Source organism: Accipiter gentilis, chromosome 6, assembly GCF_929443795.1.
Source record: "Accipiter gentilis chromosome 6, bAccGen1.1, whole genome shotgun sequence".
NCBI classification, from domain to species: domain Eukaryota; kingdom Metazoa; phylum Chordata; class Aves; order Accipitriformes; family Accipitridae; genus Astur; species Astur gentilis.
Genome location: NC_064885.1, coordinates 33749672 through 33773519, shown reverse-complemented (window position 1 = coordinate 33773519; position 23848 = coordinate 33749672). Strand labels below are relative to the sequence as shown.

General features: G+C 43.5%; 1 protein-coding gene across 2 annotated transcripts in view; it reads left to right on the top strand.

Annotated features, from left to right (window-relative positions):
- Positions 1–20034, top strand: part of ABCC5 (ATP binding cassette subfamily C member 5) — a 73324-nt gene extending 53290 nt beyond the window's left edge. The window contains exons 1-11 of one of the 2 annotated variants that reach the window (XM_049804033.1): positions 271–1171; positions 7869–8009; positions 8665–8816; positions 9257–9373; positions 10558–10793; positions 13146–13259; positions 14324–14436; positions 15450–15558; positions 16923–17150; positions 17450–17592; positions 18268–20034. In XM_049804033.1, the coding sequence (XP_049659990.1) occupies positions 428–1171; positions 7869–8009; positions 8665–8816; positions 9257–9373; positions 10558–10793; positions 13146–13259; positions 14324–14436; positions 15450–15558; positions 16923–17150; positions 17450–17592; positions 18268–18540 (2370 nt within the window). In that variant the 5' untranslated portion in view covers positions 271–427 and the 3' untranslated portion in view covers positions 18541–20034. Of the gene's footprint in view, positions 1–270; positions 1172–7868; positions 8010–8664; positions 8817–9256; positions 9374–10557; positions 10794–13145; positions 13260–14323; positions 14437–15449; positions 15559–16922; positions 17151–17449; positions 17593–18267 lie in introns of those variants that run through there. The other variant, XM_049804034.1, reaches the window with a different exon arrangement.
- The last annotated feature ends 3814 nt before the right edge of the window (positions 20035–23848 follow it).

The window sequence follows — 23848 nt, the reverse complement described above, 5'->3', positions numbered from 1 at the left end:
AGCGTTTTTCGCGCACGCCTATGCCGGACCAGCGCGCGAGGCGCGCACCGGGCACACGACGAGCGCTCACGGGGAGGCGCGCGTGCGAGGAGCGCACCTGCCCCGCCCCGGAGCAACGGGCAGGGGCGGGCGCCCCGCCCCGCGCTGCGCGCGCAGCCGGCGGGCGGGGCTGCCCTCGAGCGCCCTCCCCCGTTGTCCCGCGCGCGGCGCCGCCTGGCGGCCGAGCCCGCGGCTGGCTGTTCCGGGCCCGGGCCCGGCGCTCCCTCGGCCGGTGCCGCGCGGGGCCTGCGCGGTCCTTTCCCCCCCCTTCCCCGCCCCGGTCGCTCCGGCCGCCGGGGCCTCCCTCCTCCCCGCCCGCCCATGGATTTCACATAGCAGCCGCCGCCTCCGCCGCCGCCTCCTCCTCCTCCTCCGCCGCCGCCGCTCCATGGCGGCTCCGGCTCCGCGGCCGCCCGGCCTGTGCTGCTGCCGCAAGGGGTCCGCGGCCGGGCCGGAGGCGCCGCCGGCCCCGCCGCCTCCTCCCGAGCCGCCGCCGGACGTGGCGTCGGCCTCCAGCTCGCAGCTCTTCAGCCTCCGCCACCTGCACCTGGGGCTGGAGCTGCGGCCCGAGGCGCGGGCGCTGGCGGGCTGCCTGGTGCTGGAGCTCTGCGCCCTGCGGCCGCAGCCCCGCGCCCTGGTGCTGGACGTCCACCCGGCCATGCGCGTCCTCTCGGCCGCCTACCGCCGCGCCGCGGCGGGGGAAGCGCCCTGCTCCTTCGCCTTCTCGCCCGCCGAGGCCGCCGCCGCCGCCGCCCCGGCCCCGCTGCCCCCGCCGCCCTGCCCGCCGCCGCCGCCGCCGCCGCCCTGCGCGCCGCCGCCCTGCGCCGCCAGCCCGCCCTCCACCGCCACCTTCCTCTCGGCGCCCTGCATCGCCGCCGGGCCGCTGCCCGCCGCCTCCTCCTCCGCCGCCGCCGCCGCCCCGGGGGAGCCCCCCGCCAGCCCCCCGCCCGCCGCCGAACCGCCGCCGCTGCCCCTCTTCGCCCAGCCGCCCTGCTCCGCCTGCCCGCTCGGCTTCAGGGTGGACCCCTTCACCGACTACGGCTCGTCCCTCACCGTCTCCCTGCCCGCCGCCCTCCAGCCGCACCAGCCTTTCCAGATCATCGTCCGCTACATCACGGCCGACGGCCCCGCCGTGAGTACCGCGCTGAGGGGGGCGGGGGGGGGAGGGGGGGGGGGGAGATGGGGAGGGCAAAACGGGAGACCGCGTCCCGGGGCGGCTGGCGGTGCCCTCCCGTGCCACCCGCGCCTTTCTCACGTTTTTCCCTCCTTCCCGTCATCGACCGTCGGGGAAGCGCCCTGGCCCCGCGGCAAAGGCAGCGGGAGGTGGTTTTTCACACTCGGCCCCTCCTTTTGTGTCGCCGTCCCTCCGCTGCCTCTTCCCTCCTGGCCTGACAGCCGCCTGCCCGCTTGTCAGCGGCGTCGGTCCCCGGCGGTGCCGGTCCCCTGCCTGCTGCCACCGAGCCCTGCGCGGTCCCACGCCGCGCTCGGCAAGTGATGCTCGTACACCCACCCGGCCGCCCTCCTGCCTTCCTTCCTTCCTTCCTTCCTTCCCCCGTCTCCCGGGCCCCCAAGGCTATTCACCCCCCACCACGGCAGTCGTTTTAAAGTTTTTCGTCCTTTAAGGGCATCGCGGTTGTTGGCGAGGAGCGTGAAAATTTGAAAACTCCTGCCTCGACTGAATTCTTCGGGACAAGTTACGTAATCGGCAAATACAGGAGCTTCCCTGTGGGTTTTGCCAGGTGCTTACCAAATCAGGCCTTGCGCACCTAGGTTGACGTTCCAGCGAGCCGTGGCCAGGAGCTTTGAGAAGAGCGGAGTGAGATTCCACGTATTCCTACAAGTTACATGCTGGAAAAAGGGATGAGAAATGGCCCAATACACCCATTTCGATGCGGCTGTGGGAGGTGCTCTCGTGTCTGTGTGAATTAGCCTTCTTCAACAGTGAGATGCTTTGTAAATTCTGTCACTTCTTTTAAACCCCTGGTATTTAGATGCACTTTATTCCTGGCCTCTTAGGTGCTGTCTAGCAGATCTTGTGTTTTTAAGAACTTATGACAGTGAAAATACAAAAGTTATCACTGCAACATTAGTTTTGTCACTGTATAGTCCCTTCAGGTTGGGAATTGAGCTAACGTGATTTTCATCATGTGGTTCCTGAATCTATTTGCAAAAGGAATGTTTTTTTGAGAGTCTTGCAACTTTGATGCCTCTGTCTTGCCTAATGGAATTGACTCTCAGCCTGCTGGTTTGGTATTGTTGTTGCATTGGTCAAAACCAGTAAATGTGCGCATCTATTTGACTATTATAACGTATTCAACGAGAGCAGGCTTTGAACGTAAGGTTTCATGCAAAATAACCTAATAGCCAGTACATACTGAGCCTTTCGTTATGAAAGTGTTGCTGAGTAGAATGAGTTTGCTGGATCTTTTTCTGTCTCATTTTAATACTACGTTGAAGCTCACAAAAATAACTTCATCCCCAGAATGATCTGGATAGTCTTAATATATTGGCTCACTTGGAATAGTGAGTTCCACGTGAAGACTTTTATTGACAGAAGTTTCCTTTTGTTAGATGGTGACTTTTTAACATGCTGGTCCTTCCCTAAAAGTGCAAAAATGAGGTGAAATTCTGGCACTTAAAATTTCAGATCCACTTGTGAGTGAGGATATTGTTCCTTTTCACTTATGGAACTCCTGGGTTTACTATTTCCTTGTACAATACTCTGCTGAAGCTTTTCTGCACTGAAGAGGTATATGGGCAATGTCTTTCAGGGCCCACAGTGGCTTCAGAAGATTGTGTTCTTTGTTTTTTTTCAAGATTTTATGGAGAAACCTCTTTCGTCTACTCTATGGTGGGAAGGCTTTAAAGCTAATTTGGTGTTGCTCCGTGCTCTATAATCATTCTCAGTCTGGCTGAGCCATACCTCTCAAAGTACACGGTAGCATACTTTCCTCCTCTCGACTAAATTGTTTTATTTTAGGCTAGCCTGTGCTTTCTGCTGGGTTTTGCCAGCCCTGTTGCTGAAGGGGCAGACTGTCCTGCTGTGTTTATGGAGAAATGATCTCAGATGTAACGGAATACTGATCTGAGACTCGGCTTTAGAAATGATCTGAAAACCGCTGGAAGGCGCAGGGCACTGACTGATGTGATCTTCATTAGTCTCACCTTGCATTAACACATTGCCTCCTTAGCCTTGCACACAATCCAGGGTGAATGTTACATACTTGAGGATGCTGAGAGTAGGGCATTTTTTCCATTCCCTCTGTTGTTTGTCATGCTTCTCCTGGATCAGACGTGAACTAGCTTTTCTTCATCCTGTCTTTTGAAGCCTTTACTGTACCTTTAATGGCATGTACTGCTTCAGTTGAAATGAAGCTACAGGGACTAGTGTCAAAAGATTATTGATGGTTACAGTGTCAGGGGCATGCACTGCCCTTTTCAAGTGATACTGAAAAGTAGAAGCAGGCGTGCTCGCTGACATAAATCGTACCACGTTTCCTCGCTCACTATTGTAGATTTTGGCTGGCAAAATATTTGTCCTCGAGTAGCACCTGTTCTAGCTCTTCATGTTCGCACGCTGAACTATTTTTTTTTTTTTTTGATCCAAAGTAATTTCATGCTATTGTAGTGCTATCTGTCATTGCTGTTTTTCAGCCTAGTGTTGTATTTTAATAGGGATGAGTAACCCATACGTGTATAAGGGAGAACTGGTTTATACTCGTGTCTATACTCGTGTCTAGTACATTTCCTCACAGTCCCTTTTCTCTGCGTAAGCGAACAAACTTTACGGTGTTAGACCTCTGTCTTCCAGAAGTTCTGTTTTCTTTGACCTTTCTCTAAATGTAATCTTTTTAGGTCAGGGTTTATTTTCTATGGGACCCTTAGCATACTAGTGGGACCTATAAAACAGTAAATTCCTGTTACAGTGCTGCGTGGACATGTTGGCAATAAGATCAGCACTGGAGATAGTAGTCTGTTTAAAATTGGAAACCTGTTGTCTTGGTGTTCTTGGTTTGAGCCATCTGGATATGTTATTCGACTGTCCCATTATTTCTCCTGTGGAGGAAGGAGCCAAGATCTTTGGTTGTTTGATGGACATTGAGAGACAGCTGAGAGATTAAATCTGCCTTTCACAGGGCATTCCAGCTCCCTGCGCTGTTAGGAAACCATATGCTCGGTACATCACCAGTTTGCATCAGAAGCAAGACTGTCATAAATATTGTGTGTGTCTCATGGTGTGGGCTGAAGGCACACGCTGATCAGGTGTGTCAGTGACAGTGCTCTTCCTCCCCTTCTTTTCCCTCACCCCGTACTTCTTGGTCCTACAAATACTCGTTCATAATTTTTTTTTTTTTTTTTTTCCCCTTCCCTAGAGAGAAAAATCTACATCTGTCTCTTGCCCACTGTGTCACACCTCTGATTTGGCAGCGCACATGTTAACACCAGTGCTATTTTCTTTCCATGACAACCTTAAATGCAAACCCCACTCTGTGTTCTGGTATAAAAAATTATAGCATTTCTTAATTTTCAGGATTCAGCAAAAAGGACAGCCCTTTTTGCAGTGCTGGGAACTTCCCTGTTGTTCCGTTAGATTTGTCCTGATTCCTCAGTCCTCCTAGAGCGACTTGTCCTGGTGTGCTTTGCTGCTGTCACATCCTTTGTATCTCAGATGTGCGGTTTACTTTGTCATCAGATGGAGTGGCTTGTTGTTTGTCTAGAATGGAAGCTGTGGCATTGCAGCTCTTCTCGGGAGCTTCATCAATAATGCAGGTAGAAACATGGAGAGATTTAAAATTGAAAGAGGCTTAGCTAATTGCCTTTGTCATTTGCCAGATTTGGGTAAAAGATTGTAATCTAAGTCAATAAAAAATATGTTCCTGGCAGGTGCTTTATAAAGCGTGAGCTTCTTTGCAATATGTGGGCAGGGGGAACCTGGACTGCCCAAAGCCTCTGTTCAGCAGAGGAGCCAAGCAGCAGGTTTTTTTACTTGAAATGCATCGTAGAACAGCTTTAATGTGTGAAACAGCTCACCTGTATACTTGAAAAACTAGATAAAAATGATAAGCATTATGATGAGTCACATATATTTCTGAAGGGGAGCACAGGAGGGATTTGGATGTAGAGTAGCTGATATGGCCCCAAATACTGCTCTGTCCCTGTGTACTGCTCCATCCCCCATCCCCAGCAGTACCCTGCTCCTTGCACTCCTTTCTGGGATGCTGCTTATACTCGTTTTCCCCAGTCCATAGTCCTGCCTCTGTCCGGCAGCATAGCCTGGTCTATTTATATTACAGATCTATTTATATTGTTTCAGGATAACTTTCATCATTGTTCCAAGTGCATCTGGAAAGAGAGACGGAGGCTTGCCATGTAGCTGCAGACATTAGGAAACAGGGGAAAAAAATACTTCATCCTCTGCAAATATTTTCCCTCTTGGCCTCTGGGGCTGGTGCTTCATTTAACTTCAACCAAATGTCAAATAAAGGGGAACTGGTTGAAAAGAAATTGTCCTTAATTTATGGAGTTTCTTGTAAACAAGAATCAACTTCTCAGTTCCCCTTTGCTTCCTGCTTATGTTTTCTTCCTGCTCTGGTCAGGGAGAACTTCCCCTTATCTCTCTGCTCTAAAGACATCATCTGTCAACCCTTTTTCCTTCCTACTCTAGTGTTGCAGCTGAGGTCTGGTGGTGTCTTATATCTCTGTTTTCTTTGTTAGCCTTTTCTGTCTCTCAAAAAGCAAAGGACACAGAACCTTTTGAAGGTGAGCCTCTTCAGCAAGGTCAGTGATACAGATTGTAAGTCAGACTTTTTGTGATACAAGCACAAAGCCACTGATCAGAGGAGTGTTTTTAAAAGTTGGCATTGGGGCAGATCTTGAAAAACTTAATTTCTGAGCCTCCTTCCTGGATCATTAGAAGACTACTACCCTGGATTAAAACATAGCACTTGCATTTTCATGTGAATGTGTGTTCTGGGCAGAAGCTCTTAGTTTCAAACTGTGGGTTTTAATGAGACCTGTGTCCCCAAATGCCTTCTGGAATAGTTGACTCCAGTTCCACAATGTCACATCGCAGAGAAGATATTCATTGCCATGAAATTCAGGTATCGATATAGTGGAAATCTGTAGCTGTGTAGTGCACCTCGGCTGTGACCTAGGGATTTGGCCAGTGGCATGCTGAAATGCAGCATGTGGATTTGAAGAGTCGCGTAGCCTTAGCCTTCGTGGTGTAAGTGAGGCAAGGTTCATCAGAAGTCATGCTTTAAGCATGCTTCTGGCCCAACAGACTTGAAACAGAAGAGGGTACTCTTAAAACAAATTACAAGGTAAGTATGCTGCTCTGAGATTAATTTTACTTCTAGATAAAGGTTTTTAATTTTGTAATGCCTCCCACCTAGAAAAAAACACATTTGCCAGTGGAAGTGTGAACCTCTATATGAATAACTGAAAGCTGCTGACAGTATGTTTCCTTTCCTTACCTTTCACTGATCTCCAGGGGTACTGCTGAAGTGAATGATTTGGGAGTGGATCACACTGACATCCAAGGAAAAGGGTCTGAAGGCAAGGGAAGAAGATAACAAGAAGTAACCTTATAGGACAGAGGGGGAAGGAGAAAAATTTGACTTCCAGAACACAGAGGTTAACTAGGAGACAGAATTGTAATGTGTTGTTAAAATGAGAGCAGACATAGTACCCAGGCTTCTCTTCTGTAAGTATTTAATTGCTTTCTCTTGAGGACCAGAAATGAACTAGTGTCTGCACTAACTGCTATTCCCTGAATTCAGATTTATTGGTTGCTTTGATCTAAGAATTCAGCAGACTCAGAAGTTTCATTCCTTGCCCTTGACTGTTCCCAAGACTTCCAGTGGTTCTAACTTTATTGCAAATTTCACAATATTTGATATTTTCCATAAAAGTTAAGCTCCAGAGTTCTAGGATTACAAGAAAATCCTTATTTAAAATTGCTCCTATGTTCCAAAGTTGGAGGCAGGGAGCATGTGAAAGCATAAACATTGCATTTGAAACAGAAAACCAAAAAGGCAAGTAACTGCACTTTTTCATATTATTCTTAATCTGTTCTAATTACTTGCTGAGGGTCTGATTCATGATTTATTTGCTGTTTGATACTGAAAATTGACATGCTCAGTGGTGTGGGTTTTTTGTTGTTTGGTGGTGGGTTTTTTTGTGTGTGTGACCACCCAGAATCTCCTTATCTGCTCTGTAAAAAGAGGCCTCTAGAGTCACTGACCAGATGTTTCTTACATATACTGACTTTTTTGTATAGTGTCAAAATGTTTGATGCTTCAGCCAGCAGGGCAGTGTCAGGGTCAGAGATAAGATTGTGTACACTGTTCAGCCTCAGGGTTTTTTGGTTTGTGAGTTTGGGTTAGTTTGGTTTGGTTGTTTTTTTTTAGCTTGCGTTACCTGACCCCTACTACTCCTGTTCATGTTGAATTAGAAACATGAAGATATTTAGAGTACTCCCTCTGAGAAGAAGGTTGTGTGGATGTTTGTTAGGGAGTTGTTTTTAACCAGGCAAATTGATACCACAGAAATAGTGAGTGGCTGGAAGACGCTATGTTGTGTGGCACCACTTGGTGTTCAGACAGTAAGGAATTACTCCGAGTAGTCACGGCAAATAAACAGGAGTAGGAAGATGTATTGTTAGAAATGGAAATGTGCCCTGTGCCAGGTATTCATCTGGGCAGCCAAGCAGCTGAGGTGTTCCTTCTCCTCCACAATCCTCTTGATTTCAGGTTTTGGTTTTTGGCAGTTCATCCTTGTGGTTTTGTCCTTTTCCCTCACCTCTTCTTCACATCATGTTTCAACAGATCTGGTGGCTGGATCCAGAACTGACATATGGCAATGCCAAGCCATTTGTCTTCACGCAGGGCCACTCAGTGTGTAACCGGTCTTTCTTCCCCTGCTTTGACACACCAGCAGTGAAATGTACCTATTCAGCTACTGTCAAGGTAAGTGACCGAATGGCTATAAATGGATCACGGAGCACTGAGCTGCTGTTAACTTGTGAAAGCTTAGTTACATTGTGTATGTACAAATCATATTAAATATTAATTGTGACGGTGTTCTAAAAAATACTGGAGTTTTTAGATCCCATTCTGGTTCTTGGGCCAGAATCAGGGCACTGTCCCAAAGGCAACTCTGTTACTGATCACACTTGGATCTTGCCTTACCTGTACTCAACACTGAAAGGGTAACCATGAAATGGATAACACCAAAGAGAGAGAATTTGGCTGGTCACTTCCAGTAGTGGTTATTGATGATAATACTCAACTGTATTTTATCAGTTCTTGAAAGGAAAAAACCAAAGTTTTATGAAAGCAGCATCAAATAATTTTGCATTTTGTGTAGGTGAATAATTTGCTATGTGGGCACTTTTGGGGCAGCTGGCATAAAAACCCATGCAATATAGGAGGAGTAATGTTTTTGGTTGGTATGTTTTCACGGGCTGGGTAGATTATGGTGTAAAAACCTCACAGAAATCTTACATTTTGTGTTATCTAAATGATTGATTTTAATGTACATCCTCAAGCATAGATGAACAAAACCAGAGAGATCAGTGGTGTAGCAATTCAGTTGTGATAATCTAGTGTGTTGGTCTTCCAGGCTCCAGCAGGCATACAGGTGTTGATGAGTGCCACCCAAAGTACTTATTTAGAAGAGGAAGGCGTATATCAATTTTATATGGAATATCCAGTTCCTGCCTACCTAGTGGCCCTGGTGGCAGGAGACCTTATACATGCAGACATAGGTCCAAGGTAAGATTTGCAATGAGTTGGTTCTGCTTTTTGTGTCTCTATACAGTGCTTCGTGTTGTAAGTAGAAAATACGTTGAGTCATTGATAAGGGAACAGTTGGGACCATGTGCTGTGAGCATTCAGAGAATTTGAGGTTTAGTTGCGTGTAAAGAAATTCATGGCACTGCACTGGCAAAGATATTTTCTTCTTTCATAAATGTTGCTATTGTCCCCTGTAGTCATTACAGCTACTTGTCTTATTGCCTTATTTAAGGGATCTTTGATTATCTCTTGCCATGTATCCATAGAGTGTTAGCCTAAAGAAGGCCTGAGTCTGTTGTGAGACCTCTTAGCACTATTACCATACATGGAAGTGTGGTGAGAAGTCAGGCTATTTATTTTTTTTTAAGAGATAATTCAGTTTGCTGAAGTATCACCTGATGTTTTCTGTTTTCTGACAGGAGCAGAGTGTGGGCAGAGCCTTGCCTGCTGCCAACAGCCATCAGCAAGCTTTCTGGCATTGTTGAGCGCTGGTTGACTGCTGCAGAGAGTCTGTATGGCCCATATATATGGGGAAGGTGAGTTTAATAAGTCTCCCAGGAATGTGTAGTGGGAACAAAATAAAACAATCTTGAGAAATCATCCTGCTTTCTCCCTATGCTAGCAATAGCAGGACAAATGAGCCTCTCAGCTGGCAGCACTGGAGTAGTTGGAAGCAAACTCTGGAGTTTTGTCTCTGCAAGTGGCAGAGAAGACCATGGAGGCACAGTGATGTTTTGCCTGGTGTGGTGGGCAGAAGTGGAGGTTTCTAAACAGTGGATCTTCCCTGAGGAGTGAAGGTTTTTCATACTATAGTGTTTTGTGATGCAAGTCCAACATTGAGCCAGACACCATTTAAAATGTATGGCAGTTTTATTTATTCATCTTACTTATTTTTACATGCGGTACTTGACATATGGTGTATTTATTGTGTTATGTCTGAGTGTGCTGAAAACCTGATTTGGTACAGACTCATTGAGAGTCCTAGTCTCTAAACCCACCATTAATAGTTTCTGAAGTTAAGCTTGTCTACGTATTAAAAGAAAATGTTTTCAGATGCTTTCATTGTTTGGATAGGAGAAAATGTTTACAAAGGTGTGCTACATTTCTTTGCTAAAGGTAAGCAGGAGGGATGTGGTGGTGGTGTTAACGTACAAAATGTTGCTTGAAATAATTTGAGAACACAGCCCAGTGTGCCGGTACTGATCATTGTTGGAGAAATTTAGAAAACAAAACAAATAGTATTGTTATGTTCTGAAGCAGACAGACTAGAGTCATTTTGCTGACACTGCAGGTACACCAAATCAATTGATTTATTTGATAGCTTCCCAGTGTGTCTCTTTCCTGGGAGCCTCTGGGGTCTCGACACTGTGTATGTGGTAGTGTTTGTAGAGTAAACTTAGTGGTTCTGGCTCTCAGATGCACAACTTGTGATGAGTTTGTGTGTGTGATGGGAGTGTGATGCTTCTGGGAAGTGCTGGATCTGCTGCACGTGAAAAGACTGTCTAGTGCTCAGGTCCTTGGCCAACAGAATAAGCTCTGTGATCCCCTGATCAGAAGAATAAGGCACCACTGCTCTAGAAAGTTTGTTCCTGAAGCCACAAAAAAGTCTCAGAAGAGCCTTTTCTAAAGGAAAAAAAAAGTTACTATGTGTCTTATGAAATAGCTGTAATTTACCTGTCTCCTTTCTCCTCTCTTCCTTCTTCTCTCTCCCTAATTTTAGATATGACATTGTTTTTCTTCCTCCGTCCTTCCCTATTGTTGCCATGGAAAACCCATGCCTGACCTTCATCATCTCTTCCATTCTGGAGAGCGATGAGTTTTTGATCATTGACGTCATTCATGAAGTTGCCCACAGCTGGTTTGGAAACGCAGTCACCAATGCTACATGGGAGGAGATGTGGCTGAGTGAGGGGCTAGCCACATACGCACAGCGCCGGATCACCACTGAGACCTACGGTATAGATGCAGAAATGTTTCTCCTTATGCTATGTCTAACCAATAATTGAGAGTTGGCTGCATAGAATATTTGCCTTGGGAGCTCAAAAGTCTGTAGGGAGCTGGTTTTCTTTTTTTATTTCTGGAACACATGCAGCCCCGAATTGCACTGAACATCTTAGATGCTTAGAGTGTGATGTTGTCTTGGCTTTGGGTGGAATCAATACCTGATACAGTAATAGGGGCTTTAAGTGAGGTGTGTTAGCACAGCATTGTAAGGGCATTGGTAGGAACTTTGGAACTACTGTTGGGTACCAGGCAGGTGTTCATACGTCAGAGCAAGGTGAGTGGAGGAGGAGCTTCAGAGAAAGATGTAAGAAATCTTATCATGGTTATATTGTGAAATAACTGTTGTCTGAACAAGTGTCTTTCTAATCCTAATCAGTCAGTAGCTACCTACTGTTGAAAAGAATGATGGCAATAGCGCTTAGAAAAAAACCCCAAACTTACACATCTACATAGCTGTCTGTTTATCTGCTTGAGGCTTCCTGAAGAATTGTACAGCCCTGCCTTTGCTTATATCAGTGAATTTCACAGGTCAATTGTATGGTACTGTCTTTATAGTAGTAGTAAATCATTCCTATTGCTTTTCAGTTTAATTGGATTTTTATTGAAGTGAATAATGGGAACATACACTTCTCTAGTTTGTCCTGTTATGTTCTTAAAAGCCTGTACCATGTGTATTCTCACGCATCCGCTGTAAACAATCTTGGAAAAATTCCTGGAAATCTTGGCAGTGAGAGTGTTTAGAAGGATGCCTTTGTTTTTATTCATGTATATTGTTTTTGGAGATGAGCTGATGATAGTGAAGTTTAGGGAAAGAAATGCTCTGAGCATATATGGAGATGTTAAAATGTATATTATATATCTTTGAAAGCTGTTTTATGTTGAGTAATTCTCAGTGGTTAGGACTGTTCTTATAAGTCACATTGTGTTTTACATGGCAGTGATATGAATAGATCAGAAGATACTGACCTGTTCTCTATCCCATCTTAGTCTGTCCCTCTGACATAGGACAAGCTTCTTGTTGATTTTGGTCTATTCTCTTGAAATTTAGAACTGGTTGTTTCAAGAAGCAATTGTTCAGGAAACTAAGAAATGCCTTTCCCTGTGCCATTCTTTAGTAAGCTCTTTTTGCATTCCATTTTGTTTCTAAGATAAATCTCCTATCTGAATCTTGCCATTTCTGACGTCATCTCTGGAGTATCTTCTGCTGTTAATAAAAAGGCATCTTTGTAATGACATTGTGTACAGAAATTGGAGTCCACTGACAACCACACCTCTTGGATCTTGCGTAATCCTCCTCCCTGTAGCTTGAAGTAATTGCCCTTAACACTAGCTATCCTGGTTCTTGCTTTCCCCTGTGAAGCACATCCACCCCTTTGTCTGCCAGTATGGGTTCTTCTATCTTCCAAATATATCCTGGTTTTTAATTCTCATTTTGCTTACATCTGATTCCTGTGTATATATGTAGAGACTCTGAGATTACATCTGTGTAACAAGCCCTATCATTGAAGACGTAGCAAAGAAAGATAAAGTGTTAATAGTGCTGGATGTTAAGTATCTTCTGAATCTGAAAATCTATTTTCCACAGCTTTTTACATCTTTAAGGGCGTAGGAAAGATCTCTTGACTTGCCAGTGTAATATAGCTAGTTTGGCTTGAAAGCATGGAATGCTCTACACTGCAGTTAAAAGAGAAAGAGTAGCCTACCCAGTCGCAGCTGTAAAAGAAATTCTAGTAAGTGGAAGGTGAAAACTGTATGACACAATATGGGTAGGATGCTAGATAAAGCTTAAAAAAGATCCACAGGATCTGTAATATACCAACTAAATCTGATCCTTTTCTGTTTTCACCCAAGAGGTGCCATTCACTTAGTAATATCCTTGGCACTGAATATGGAATCGTTTGTCTACTATTCTACCAGTGACTTTACTTTTTTGTAGTACTTGATTGCTCCTTGAAAATTACCTGTACAATACTTATTCCAATGCTGCCCTGCTTACCTTGCTATAACTGATAAGATGATGTCAAGGATGTAAACTTTAGCATAGTTTTCATGCTGCTTTGTTTTTTGGTTCAGTTTGCTGCATAATTGGAGTGAGTAAATGCACTGTTTCAGGTTCTGGCTTTCATTACAAATTGCAAGGATTTTTTGCACTCAAGTTTCTCCACCATTACATTACTGTGATTCTGTCTTGGTGTTGTGTCTTTTACACCTTCCGTAGCTTTTATTTTGTATCTGTGCTAGTTCTGCACAGATCAGGTTTTGTTAGTCACTTTCCCACAACTAATAAATTTCTTTCTGGGCTAGGAGCTGCCTTCACATGTTTGGAGACTGCATTCCGCCTTGATGCCCTCCACAGACAGATGAAGCTCCTTGGAGAAGACAACCCGGTCAGCAAGCTTCAGGTTAAACTGGAGCCAGGTATTGCTTTTGGCTGAAGCTGCTCTACAGAAAATTTTTGTATATCGATGCTGGAATATAGGCCAAAAAGACTAATTTTTACATATCCCTTATAAAAGAAAGAAAAAAGGAAATACTAGTTTGTAAACCAGTCTAAAAGTAAATAAGGAAACTTGCCTTGAAGTTTTCTTCAAAGTTGGCTAACTCATCTTTGTAAATATTGTTCTGTTTAAGAACAAAACAGACTCACTGAGTAGAAACAGTGTGAAAAACTGCCTTGAAAGCTGTGTGGTTTTGAGCTTCTGAATATGTAAAATAAAGCAGTTTATAATGAAAATATTTGGAAACATTGTATAAAATCCTGTGCTATTAAATGTTCCTCCTTTTATGTGTTCATGTAAGAACTATGTATGTATGCATAAGCATACAGATAAACATAAGTACTTGCTCTCCTGTTGAGTGAGCTATGCAGAGGCTGTTGGTTATCCCCTGAGCCAGATGCACGTCTGCACTCCAGCATCGTGTATCTTCTTCACTGATAGTTCTCTAGTTCTGTGGTCACCACTGGAGGCGTGAAGCATTCTTCAATCTAAAGGATATTTAAAACAACCTAAAATGCAAGTGGAGGTGATACTGGAACCAAATGGAATGGAAAAGCATGTGTTAGAAGTCTCAGAAAAGGAACAAATAGTGATTACCTTACATTGATGTATTTAAAAATTTATGGCATGGTGATTCCCTGAGTTTGGTGCTGGGGGAAAAAAAAAAAAAAAAAAAGATTTGTCTTCAAATTCCAGGTGTGTTTTCAGTGACTTCTAATTTGAAGTGACTTGTTCCATTGGGAATTAATACTTAGCGTACAATGATTCATTTCCCCCCCCCCCCCCCCCTCCCCCAGTCTGTGTGTTTGGACTGCTTCCATTTAATTTACTGCAGCAAATTAAATGTACTGACAATAGGCTTGTTTTGATTTTAAGTCACTACATCTCGACTCAGTGATCTCTAAGGGGTCTGTATGCTTGGAAGAGTTGGAAATTGGTGTCCTCATTAGAGTGTCTTATAACATTGTTGTCTTCTCCTTTCAGGTGTAAATCCTAGTAATTTAATGAACCTCTTCACCTATGAGAAAGGCTACTGCTTTGTTTACTACCTGTCCCAGCTCTGTGGTGACCCAAGACACTTTGACTCTTTCCTAAGAGTGAGTGTGAATAAGCATGTGTTTCCTTTGGGATTTAGAGCTGCTTTTTTTTTTTTCCCCCCAGGTTTTGTCACTGTGGCTAATTGATAGAGGTAAAGTTGAATCCGAGTGTGTCTGAGATGGAAGAATGGTGTGGGCCTGTCTGTCAATCTAGATAATTCTTTCTATGAGATTTCTCTTAAGTGAATGTGCTCGTGCTCTTCTTTCATCTCAGATTCTAAGCTTATAATGTGCCAAATACAGAGTAGTAGTATACTTTTGTTACCTCCTGTTCTGTGCTCCAAATAATTAGAAAGCTATTCCAGTATAGATTGTCTGTGACTGGAACGATGTGACTTCATTCACTAGTGAAAAGTATTAGCTTGTGGTTTTTTAGCCAGTGTGACAAAGAGCATGGTTTCCTATGTTGGGGCAGGTTTGGTGCCTTGGAGCACATTCGCAAAACCTATAGAAAACTATGTTAGCTATTGACTTGTTTTTGAGAAGTGACAAAACTCATTGCTTTTTCTTTTTGCTGCATGCATGTTTTTTATCTCCTCTTCCAATCCATCCCCCATTCCGTCTTTCTCTTTAGTTCTTTAAGTATGACTCTAGTCCATAATCTAACAGTGAATAATACAGTGGCCAGTTGTATTCTGACTTTCTGCCCTTGATATGTTAATGTATCTTTGATCTGTATCAGAACCCCCACCTCCCCCCCCACCCCCACCCCCCGTACTCAGCTGTCAGTGTATTTGCAGCTACCCAATTTTATTCTTGTTATGGTGCTTTTATCATCTGGGAGGAGGAGGGAGAATATTTTTCTTGGGTTTTTTGGTTGTTTTTTTGGGGGCGGGGGGGAAGGTTGGCGTTTGGGTTTTTTTTTTGTTAGTTTTTTTTTTTTTTGAAACATTCCAAGTATTTGTTCTCACTCTTCCATCTTTTTTTTTTTTTTTTTAATTGCATGCAGTGGTTCTACATTGAAAGGAAGCTGTCTCTCTCCTAATCATAACTTATCCTTTTTACTGTTTCAGGCCTACATTGAAAAGTACAAATTTACCAGCGTTGTGGCTCAAGATCTTCTGGATTCTTTCCTGAATTTTTTTCCAGAGCTGAAAGAGCAATGTGTTGAGAGCAAAGCAGGTAGGAAATTCACTTAGTTAACTGTAGAAGATCTGCATGATAAGTTTTGTGCTTGGCTTGGAGGATGCATAAGAAAATGCTAAGGCAAACAAAACCCTTTGGCAACAGCCAGATGTTCATGATAGAAATGGTTGTGGTGATTTATTGTTACTGCCTCCATGTTGGGGAATGAGAACATCTTAAATCGCTGACAATTTTGGCATTAATTAGCTGAGTGGCCCTCAGTTAACTTTCTCATTAACTCATCTTTCACACTGCAGACAGAATGATCAGTGCATGTGAGATTTACACATGCTCAAATGCAAGGAAAAGGTGAACACACATTGAAATTTCATCTATTTTAATTACAGAAAACATGCTTTGAGAACTGTGACTTTTCCCAAGGACCTATCCATGCATATAAAATCTCTTCCATAATGTTTCACTCTCCCTTATATCCCCTATTTATAGCTGTTGGTGGATTTATGAAAGGTCTGTAATCTACTAGGTGCTTACTACTAGCCCACTTGCTTAAAGGAATGAGACTAACGTTATCCTGCCATGTATCCATTCTTGCAAGTAATTATTGAACCCATCCGTCAGTTTAAACCAGACTGGCAGTGGAGTACTTAAGGATACTAGGTTCCTACAGGCTTTGTGGAAACTGCCTGTGGAGAGATGAGGATGAGTAAGCCTACTGTGGGAAAAACTGCAGCATGAGATCAGTAGTTCTATGTTTTATTTGGCCCACTGGTTGGCTAATGAGTTAACCACAGCACGTGCTAACTTTTGCCTGGCTAATACTCAGGGGATGCAGGAGAGAGGAGTTTTAGGGTAGACAGTGTGGAATGGGAAGTATTGCCAAGGGTTAGGGGAAGTGCTGAGGTGGTAAAGGGTCAAGGGGAAGAGCTCTGTTGGAAACCAGGCTCTGCTAGCTCTGCTGCTTGTGGAGAAACTTCTTTTTCTTAAGTTATTGATTGTATAAATAAATTGCTTGGTTTTGCAGGTGTGTAGGAGTTCAGTCAGCCCTCTCTTTTTTTTTTTTAATGAAGGGTGTTTTCCCCATATTCTTTAGTCTTCCTCAAAATTCTGAGAAAGAGAAATGCACACACAAAAAAAATCTTATATATTAGAACAGTTTGACCATAGATACTTGTTAGCCTGGCTGCCTTAAGAGCATGTGTGTTTTCTGTATTTACTGTAATGTTGAGCTCCAGAAAACTCATGGTTAAATTTGGAGGGGTTATGTCGCTGTAACTATAGGTTGGTCTGATTTGCTATTGTTAGAACCTCTTTTAACTGTGCTAGAAGCAGTCCTGAACCTTGAGGCAGCCAAGCCACCTGCAGAGACTCCTGCTCGACATTTTTGGTGCTCCTCATTCCAGGACTGGAGTTTGAACGTTGGCTCAATGCTACAGGACCTCCGTTAGCTGAGCCAGATTTATCTCAGGGATCTAGTCTGACCAGACCAGTGGAGATGCTCTTCAAACTCTGGACCACAGAGCCTCTGGACTCTGTTGCTGCTGCCAGCAGTGTTGACCTCACTAAATGGAGAACGTTCCAAACTGTGCTTTTCTTGGACAGATTGCTGGATGGGTCACCGCTGCCACATGGTGAGTACTCTGTCAGGATAGTAGAAAAGTATTCCTGGAATAAATAATTGATTTCTAAAGAGCCCTACCCCTTGTTGACCTTATCATTCACGTAAAGTCAGGTTGGATGGGGCTTTGAGCAACCTGATCTAGTGAAAAATGTCCCTGCCCATGGCAAGGGGTTTGAACTAGATGATCTTCAGAAGTCCTTTCCAACTCAAACCATTGTATGATTCTGTGATATTATGATCCGTTAATCTCTGATGACTCTCAAACTCGACAAAATAGGTCATAGTTCTTTGTGTATGTGCTCTCTTCAGAGGTGATAAAAAAGCTTTCGGAATGTTACTCCTCTCAGCTGGACTCCATGAATGCAGAAATCCGTATCCGCTGGTTGCAGATTGTAGTCCGAAATGACTATTATCCAGACCTTTACAAAGTCCGTCGCTTCTTGGAAAACCAGGTACTAACTGCTGGATTAAAATCACTGCACCTCTCAGTGCATGAGACATGTGCATGAGACATGCGACGTGAAAGACCTTGGAACTTCTGCTTCCTGGCCAAGTGTAGACCAGGTGTGTTGCGAAGGGGCTGAGCATGGCTCACCTGCTAGCGGGTGGGGAGGAATGGGCAGATGTAATTTGAAGTGCCTACAGATAATCTCTGCTTTTCTAAGCCTAACTCAGTACCCTTTGTCCCAGCTCTGCCCGATGTGTTTTTTATGTTGCTTTGTAGCAGCCCTGGCTTTTCGAGACCAGAAATTTTCACACTACTAAATCATGTGATGGTTTGAATATTTGCACTTCAAGCAAGGCTAGGGCTCATTGAATTCCTTTCAGTAGTTTTTATTGTGCGGGAGCAAAAGGTTAATGCATGTGTTCGCTGTGGCCTCCTCCCTTTTAAAAATAGTTCTGTTATTTGTGGAATTAGCTCAGTCTTAGAGAGCAAATGCTTTTTTATTATAATTCATAAAATTCTTTGCATTAAACTTATTTAGAATAGACTCAGATGTCTTTTGAAGAAATGTATTGCTTGTCTCCAGTCTGAAGTCATTCAAGGCTGTTGGAGTGTAGCTGTAGAAGAGCTGAACTTCTTGACTTTTATTGAACTGATATTATCCAGTTTTCCTTTTTTGCAGATGTCTCGGATGTACACAATTCCACTTTATGAGGACCTTTGCACTGGCACCCTCAAGTCTTTTGCCTTAGAAATTTTTTACCAGACCCAAAACCAGCTGCACCCCAATTTGCGGAAAACCATCCAACAGATCTTATCACAGGGCTTGAATCCACTTCCTGCCATAGACACTACAGCAGTCACTACAGACACACCAGCAATGGTGCTTGAGGACAAAGTCTCAGAGGCCACAAATGGTGCCATTTCACTCAGGGATGTTAATGTGTCTGCTTAGATCACCAGCTCATGCCAGCCATGAAGCTTGAAAATGGGGACAGGAACAGAGGAAGGATACCAAGTGTTGCCTCCTTGCCCTCAGCCCTGCAGCTGCAGTGTGTTGTTGTAACTGGATTTCTCTCCCAAAACACAAAGCAAATGTGCCTTCAAGTATCCAGCGTGTGACACTGCCAGATTTCAGAGATCTCCTTCAGCTGTAGGATGGATATTTTGATTCAGGGCAGGGACTCCTGGGCAGTTGCTTCTCCATGGAAAGTGGGTAGTTCCCTTTCCTGAGGCTCTTCTGGATGGTTTCTCCAAGTTTGTTGGTTGATGGTTTGTTTTGTTTTGTTTTGCCTTTTCTTCTTTTTTTTTTTTTTTTCCTCTTTTTGTCTGAGGCCACTGAGGCATGTCCTACTTGCTGTGTGTACATTGCTGGGGAGTGTATATGTGTCAAGCTGCCATTATCCTGATATTTGGGCTGAAGTTCTGCAAAGGAGTGACTCAGGAATTGTCAGTGGCAGCAAACAGGTTTTCATGTTATGCTCCTTACTGTGACAGAGGTATTGTGATTTGGGAGGTAGGGGACTAATGCTTAAATAATTAAGAAACTAATTTTAAATAGCTCCTGTTCCCCCCTGCCCCCAGGTGGCTAAATAATAATAATGCTTTTTATATATATATATATAAAAAATATATATATAAAAGAACAGGGAAACCTTATGATGGATTTGAAATCCTTCTGTAGTTAACCCTACCCTCAGTTTTCCCTTTGCACTCAGTGGGACAAGCAATAAAGAAATGTGTAGGCTCGAATTTTCAAAAAAGTTAAATTTAGGTGCCCAAATGCCATCAATTCTGGTACTAGCTGGATGCCTAAATCTTTTTAACTGTTTTGACAAGTCTAGCTGCAGCCTTTGTTAGTGTGTTAGGATGTGTAGCAGGTGTGTTTGTTAGATGCACTGTGTGTCTTCTGTCCTTTTGGAAGAATTAACAGGACCTTTAATTTAATTTTTTTAAAGATCCCTAGCATATGTTTGGCCTGTAAGTCAACCACGGAGATACCCATGATAAAATTTTACTGCCTTGAATAATGTTCGCCTGAATAACAGTTGTCCTGTCATACAATAGTCTGAGGGAAGCACCCCCTTTCTTGACGTGAAACTTTTAAGCCCCGCTTTACCTGAGTCTGTTTTCTGACTTATGGTGGTGATAAGATGCCATTTCATTTACACAGCACGCTATTTCTCTTGATCACTAGCCAGACATGCAAGATGGGGTGACTCTCTCTTCCATCCATGCCGTTTGGTCTCAGGAAGCTGAGGGCAAAGCATCATTGGGTATTACAGAGTACAGGTGATGGTTCTTAGACTCTGTGCCACATTCTTCTTAACGTGTGGGTACCTGTGTGCCTCTCGGTGAGCTCCCACGAAGCATCTCTGAGCTGATGTATCACCAGGATAGAGGACTAGTTTGAATAAAAGATGAAACATTTGTAAGAGGCTCAGCTAAAGGAGATGTGAGAGAGAAACTTTTATATACTTTGGGGCAAATTTTAGCCCTGCTATGGGGATCTACATAGCACAGAAAGAGGGGAAATTCGGGAAATTTTTTTTTTTCACCAAAAGTATCTGTTTACACCCATGTGTGGATGGGGACTTAGGTGCTGTTACTGGATCTGCATTTTCTGGCTTTAAATTAGTTTGGACTTCACCGTAGCCTTAGCCTGGGCTGAACTGGGATAAAGCAATAATAAACTCAGGCCTCTGTAGTGCTTCATTGGTTTTCAAAATGGGCCATCAGCATTGTTGGGCTTCAGAACTCCAAGCTCTGCTCTTTGCTCCTTGAATGGGATTATCTTTTTCGTTCTGTTTTGTTTTCCCAGAAAGGATGGAGAATGAGGTTTTCTGTACAAATCTCTTTCCTTTTTATTAGTTGTTCTACTGAAAGAGATTTGTGCAAGCTGACTTCCCGCTTCCCGAGTTGCCGCTGTTGGTGCTGTGTCTCCTGGACCCCACTGCCAGCAGCAGCAGCCTGGCCAAGACCAGTAACCACTAGCATCTTTTGGAATCCTAGCCTTCTGTTTTAACACGTTTTATTTTGTGGGAGAATATATGTGACCCTGGTGGAAATTTTTAATTTACATGGATGCCTTATGTTGATTGTCAAATTAAACTAAGCTTTGTGACAAGTTTAGCCTTTTGGGCAGTTTTTCAGCATCCCTGCTATAGATGTGTGGAAGAGCTAACTTGGTACATTGTCTTTGTTTTGTCCTTTTTTGGAGTGCAGCATAGAGGGAGTTTGGAAGCTGTTTAAAAGCTGCACAGCAAGAAGTTGGAGAGGTGGCAAAAGCAAATAATCAAAAGTAAATATTATCTATTGTTACTACAGCTGAGTGAAATACATCAGATCAGCTGTGTGTTTGCATATGCATGCATCGGAGCAGGGAAATGCTGGCTGAAGCTAACAGACTGTTTCCTGCTTAAAGTACATAAGATCAGGTACTTGTGCTCCTCCTGCGAGCAAGGAATGCATTTTTATTTTGAAGAGACAAAAAATTGGCAGCAAATTTGTGGAGATAAGCCTTCCTTTTGTTGACACAAAATAAATTAATGCTTCAGGCTACTTTCTGTCTTGGCTTGTGTAGTAGACTTCACATTGACAGGCAAATTAGACTGAGATTAAATAGAAACTGTTTATTTGGCTTATCTTTGGTACGTTCATTTCTGATCTGTTAAAGTAAGATTAGTACAGCAAATTGGGTTTATTTAAGCAGATGCCAAGAGATAGGGTTGTCTTCTTTATTTTAAAAATGAAAGCAATTACTTTATTTCATTGCAGCCTTGCGCAGGGTGACATGGGATCTAGAAATATCACTTGTGGAAAAGCTCTGAAGAGCCAAACCCTTTAATAAAATGGAATATTACTAATTTAATTTTTTAGCATTTCATAGCCACATTGATTGATACGTTAAGTATAATTCTTGTTAGCTACACGTGTTACTGTTAAGCTTGTATCTAATTTTGCTGTCATGATACTTTGCAACATCCTAACCATGCACTCCATTAACCAAGAACAATTCTAGCAAGCATCCCAAACATTCTGATTTAACCAAAATTTTCTCACATTCTCACACTGCAGTGACCTTGGCCGTTGCCTTTTTCAGATAACACGGGACCTTCTGTTCATCTGTACTAAGCACATGTACTGCACAATTCATTTAGGTCAAGTACACTTCAGTTTGTTTTCCCTGTTTGTGTTTGTCGAAAGATAAAACAACACAATACAGTCAACACTTATAAATCACGTGACACTTGTTTTCACACTTTTTACTATAGATTGATAAAAGCCGAAAAGTCATTATGACCACAATGTCAGACTTTGTGTATAAATGAAAATGCAGTAGAAGTCACAGTGTGAGATTTATCAAGCCACTATCCTCTGAGTCAGAATTATTTTTCTATTGGGAGGACCCAATCTAAATGACACTGAATTTCTGGAAGACCCAGGTAAGTTGTTTTAGCTTTTGATTACATGCATTCCTAAAACTGCATACCTAATTTCTAGTTTGGATTTGTCTAGTTTCAGGCTCTCAAAACTACTGCTTTGTTTGCGAAACATAAACTGCTTACTTTTACTAACCTCTCTCCCATGTAAGTACCTGTTAATTCTTAAAGAAAACAGATTTGAGTTGTTTGGACTCTTGCTGCAAGGTATGTCTTCCACACTTCATGTATTGCTTTAGCTCTGGGGTGGAGCATGATGTTCCAGCATCCTCTTAAAGTGGAAATTGCACACTGTTTCTCAAAAATTACCTCAAATGCTGCTCTGTATTCTGCACCAACTTAATAAGAATTTTTTATTAATAATGTGCATTTATCCTGTTTTTTCATTCATTACAATAGTAATTTGGGCACCAGTTAGAGCATGTCTTACATGAACATGGCAACCTTTTCTTTTATAGATAAAGGAGTGTAGAGAAAAGCTATTCCATACTCCAGAGGTGGCTTTTTGCTCTATACAGAGGGAGACTGCTGGCTGCATTAAATGATTGAGCCTGTGTGAACACTTCCCCTCAGTCCTTCTCTATGTGCATGCACCTTCTGCACTGGAAAACTCAAGTCTTACACTTCTGATTTCTTGTCAAGAGAATTAGGATTATGCTGAACATAGTGTGCTCTGTGCCCCACAAGGAAGAGATATGTTCTAATGTAGTAGAGACAAGTCTCTAAAACTTAAGAAATGGCATTAATGGGTTTTGCAGAGCATTGGACCCTTTTCCAAAAGCACACTTGCTGAGATGCAGGGTCTTAAGGAAGAGTGGGAGGTTGTAAGAAAGGGTGGGGGATGGGATATTCTTCATGCTCCCGTGATTTAGTGGAAAGGGTCACAGGGATTAAGTCATAGTAACTGGTTGACATTCCAGGTGTATGACCCTAGGTGAATGACCAAGGGAAGCATCAGCTTTTTGCATTGTTTTAATTTTGGTGTCTTGTACCACCTTGTTCTTGTGTGCTGTGGTAGACGGCATGGAAGTTTGGAGCTGTGCTCTACCTCTGGGTGTGCCTGAGGTAATGAGGGAGATCTTTGCCTACCAGTGGGAGTCTTCCTCAGACCAAGCCACTCTGTCTTTCTGGAAGAAGACTGAGTCTGTCTTCGCAGAAGCTGGAGAGCACAGCTGTACCAGGCTGCTTCTGGCTGGCTGATGAAAACCATCAGAGACTCCTTCCATACCATGCTCTTCTGACCATAAATCCCAAATATCCCCTCTAAAATCCCCCTTAAGCAAAATGACATTCTGTGCTGTTCCTCTGACACAGCTCTGACCGCTGTCAGCCTAGTGGTATTGCAGGGACTAAGCCTGTGCCCTTCCTAAGCCTGGTGTCAGGATCCACAGAATTGGAAGAGCTCCCCTGTGCAATTTGAACAACTCAGGTGTGTCTGAGTTTGCAGAAACAAACACACATGCTGGGCCCAACCACCATTGCTCGTTCGCTTCTACTGGTCTCCCTGTCCTTGAACCATCTGGAGTTGGAGATGAAAGCAAACATGACATTGATGAACTGGAAAAAACCACAAAAATATCAAATGCTACTCTGTCAAAGGATAGTGTTCGTTCACGTGGAAATGAGCTGGCTATTTAACTGGATGCAAATCCCTTTAACTGTTTACATTTCCATAGCAACTGGACTCAGCCTCTCAGTGTCTGCTTTCCTCTTTTATGAGGAAATACGAAGCACCTATGTAAAGTGCACTGAGAAACAGATTGACAAAAAGGCAAGTGTCATTTTGTCTTAAAATGTTCAAGACTTACTGTCTAAATAGAC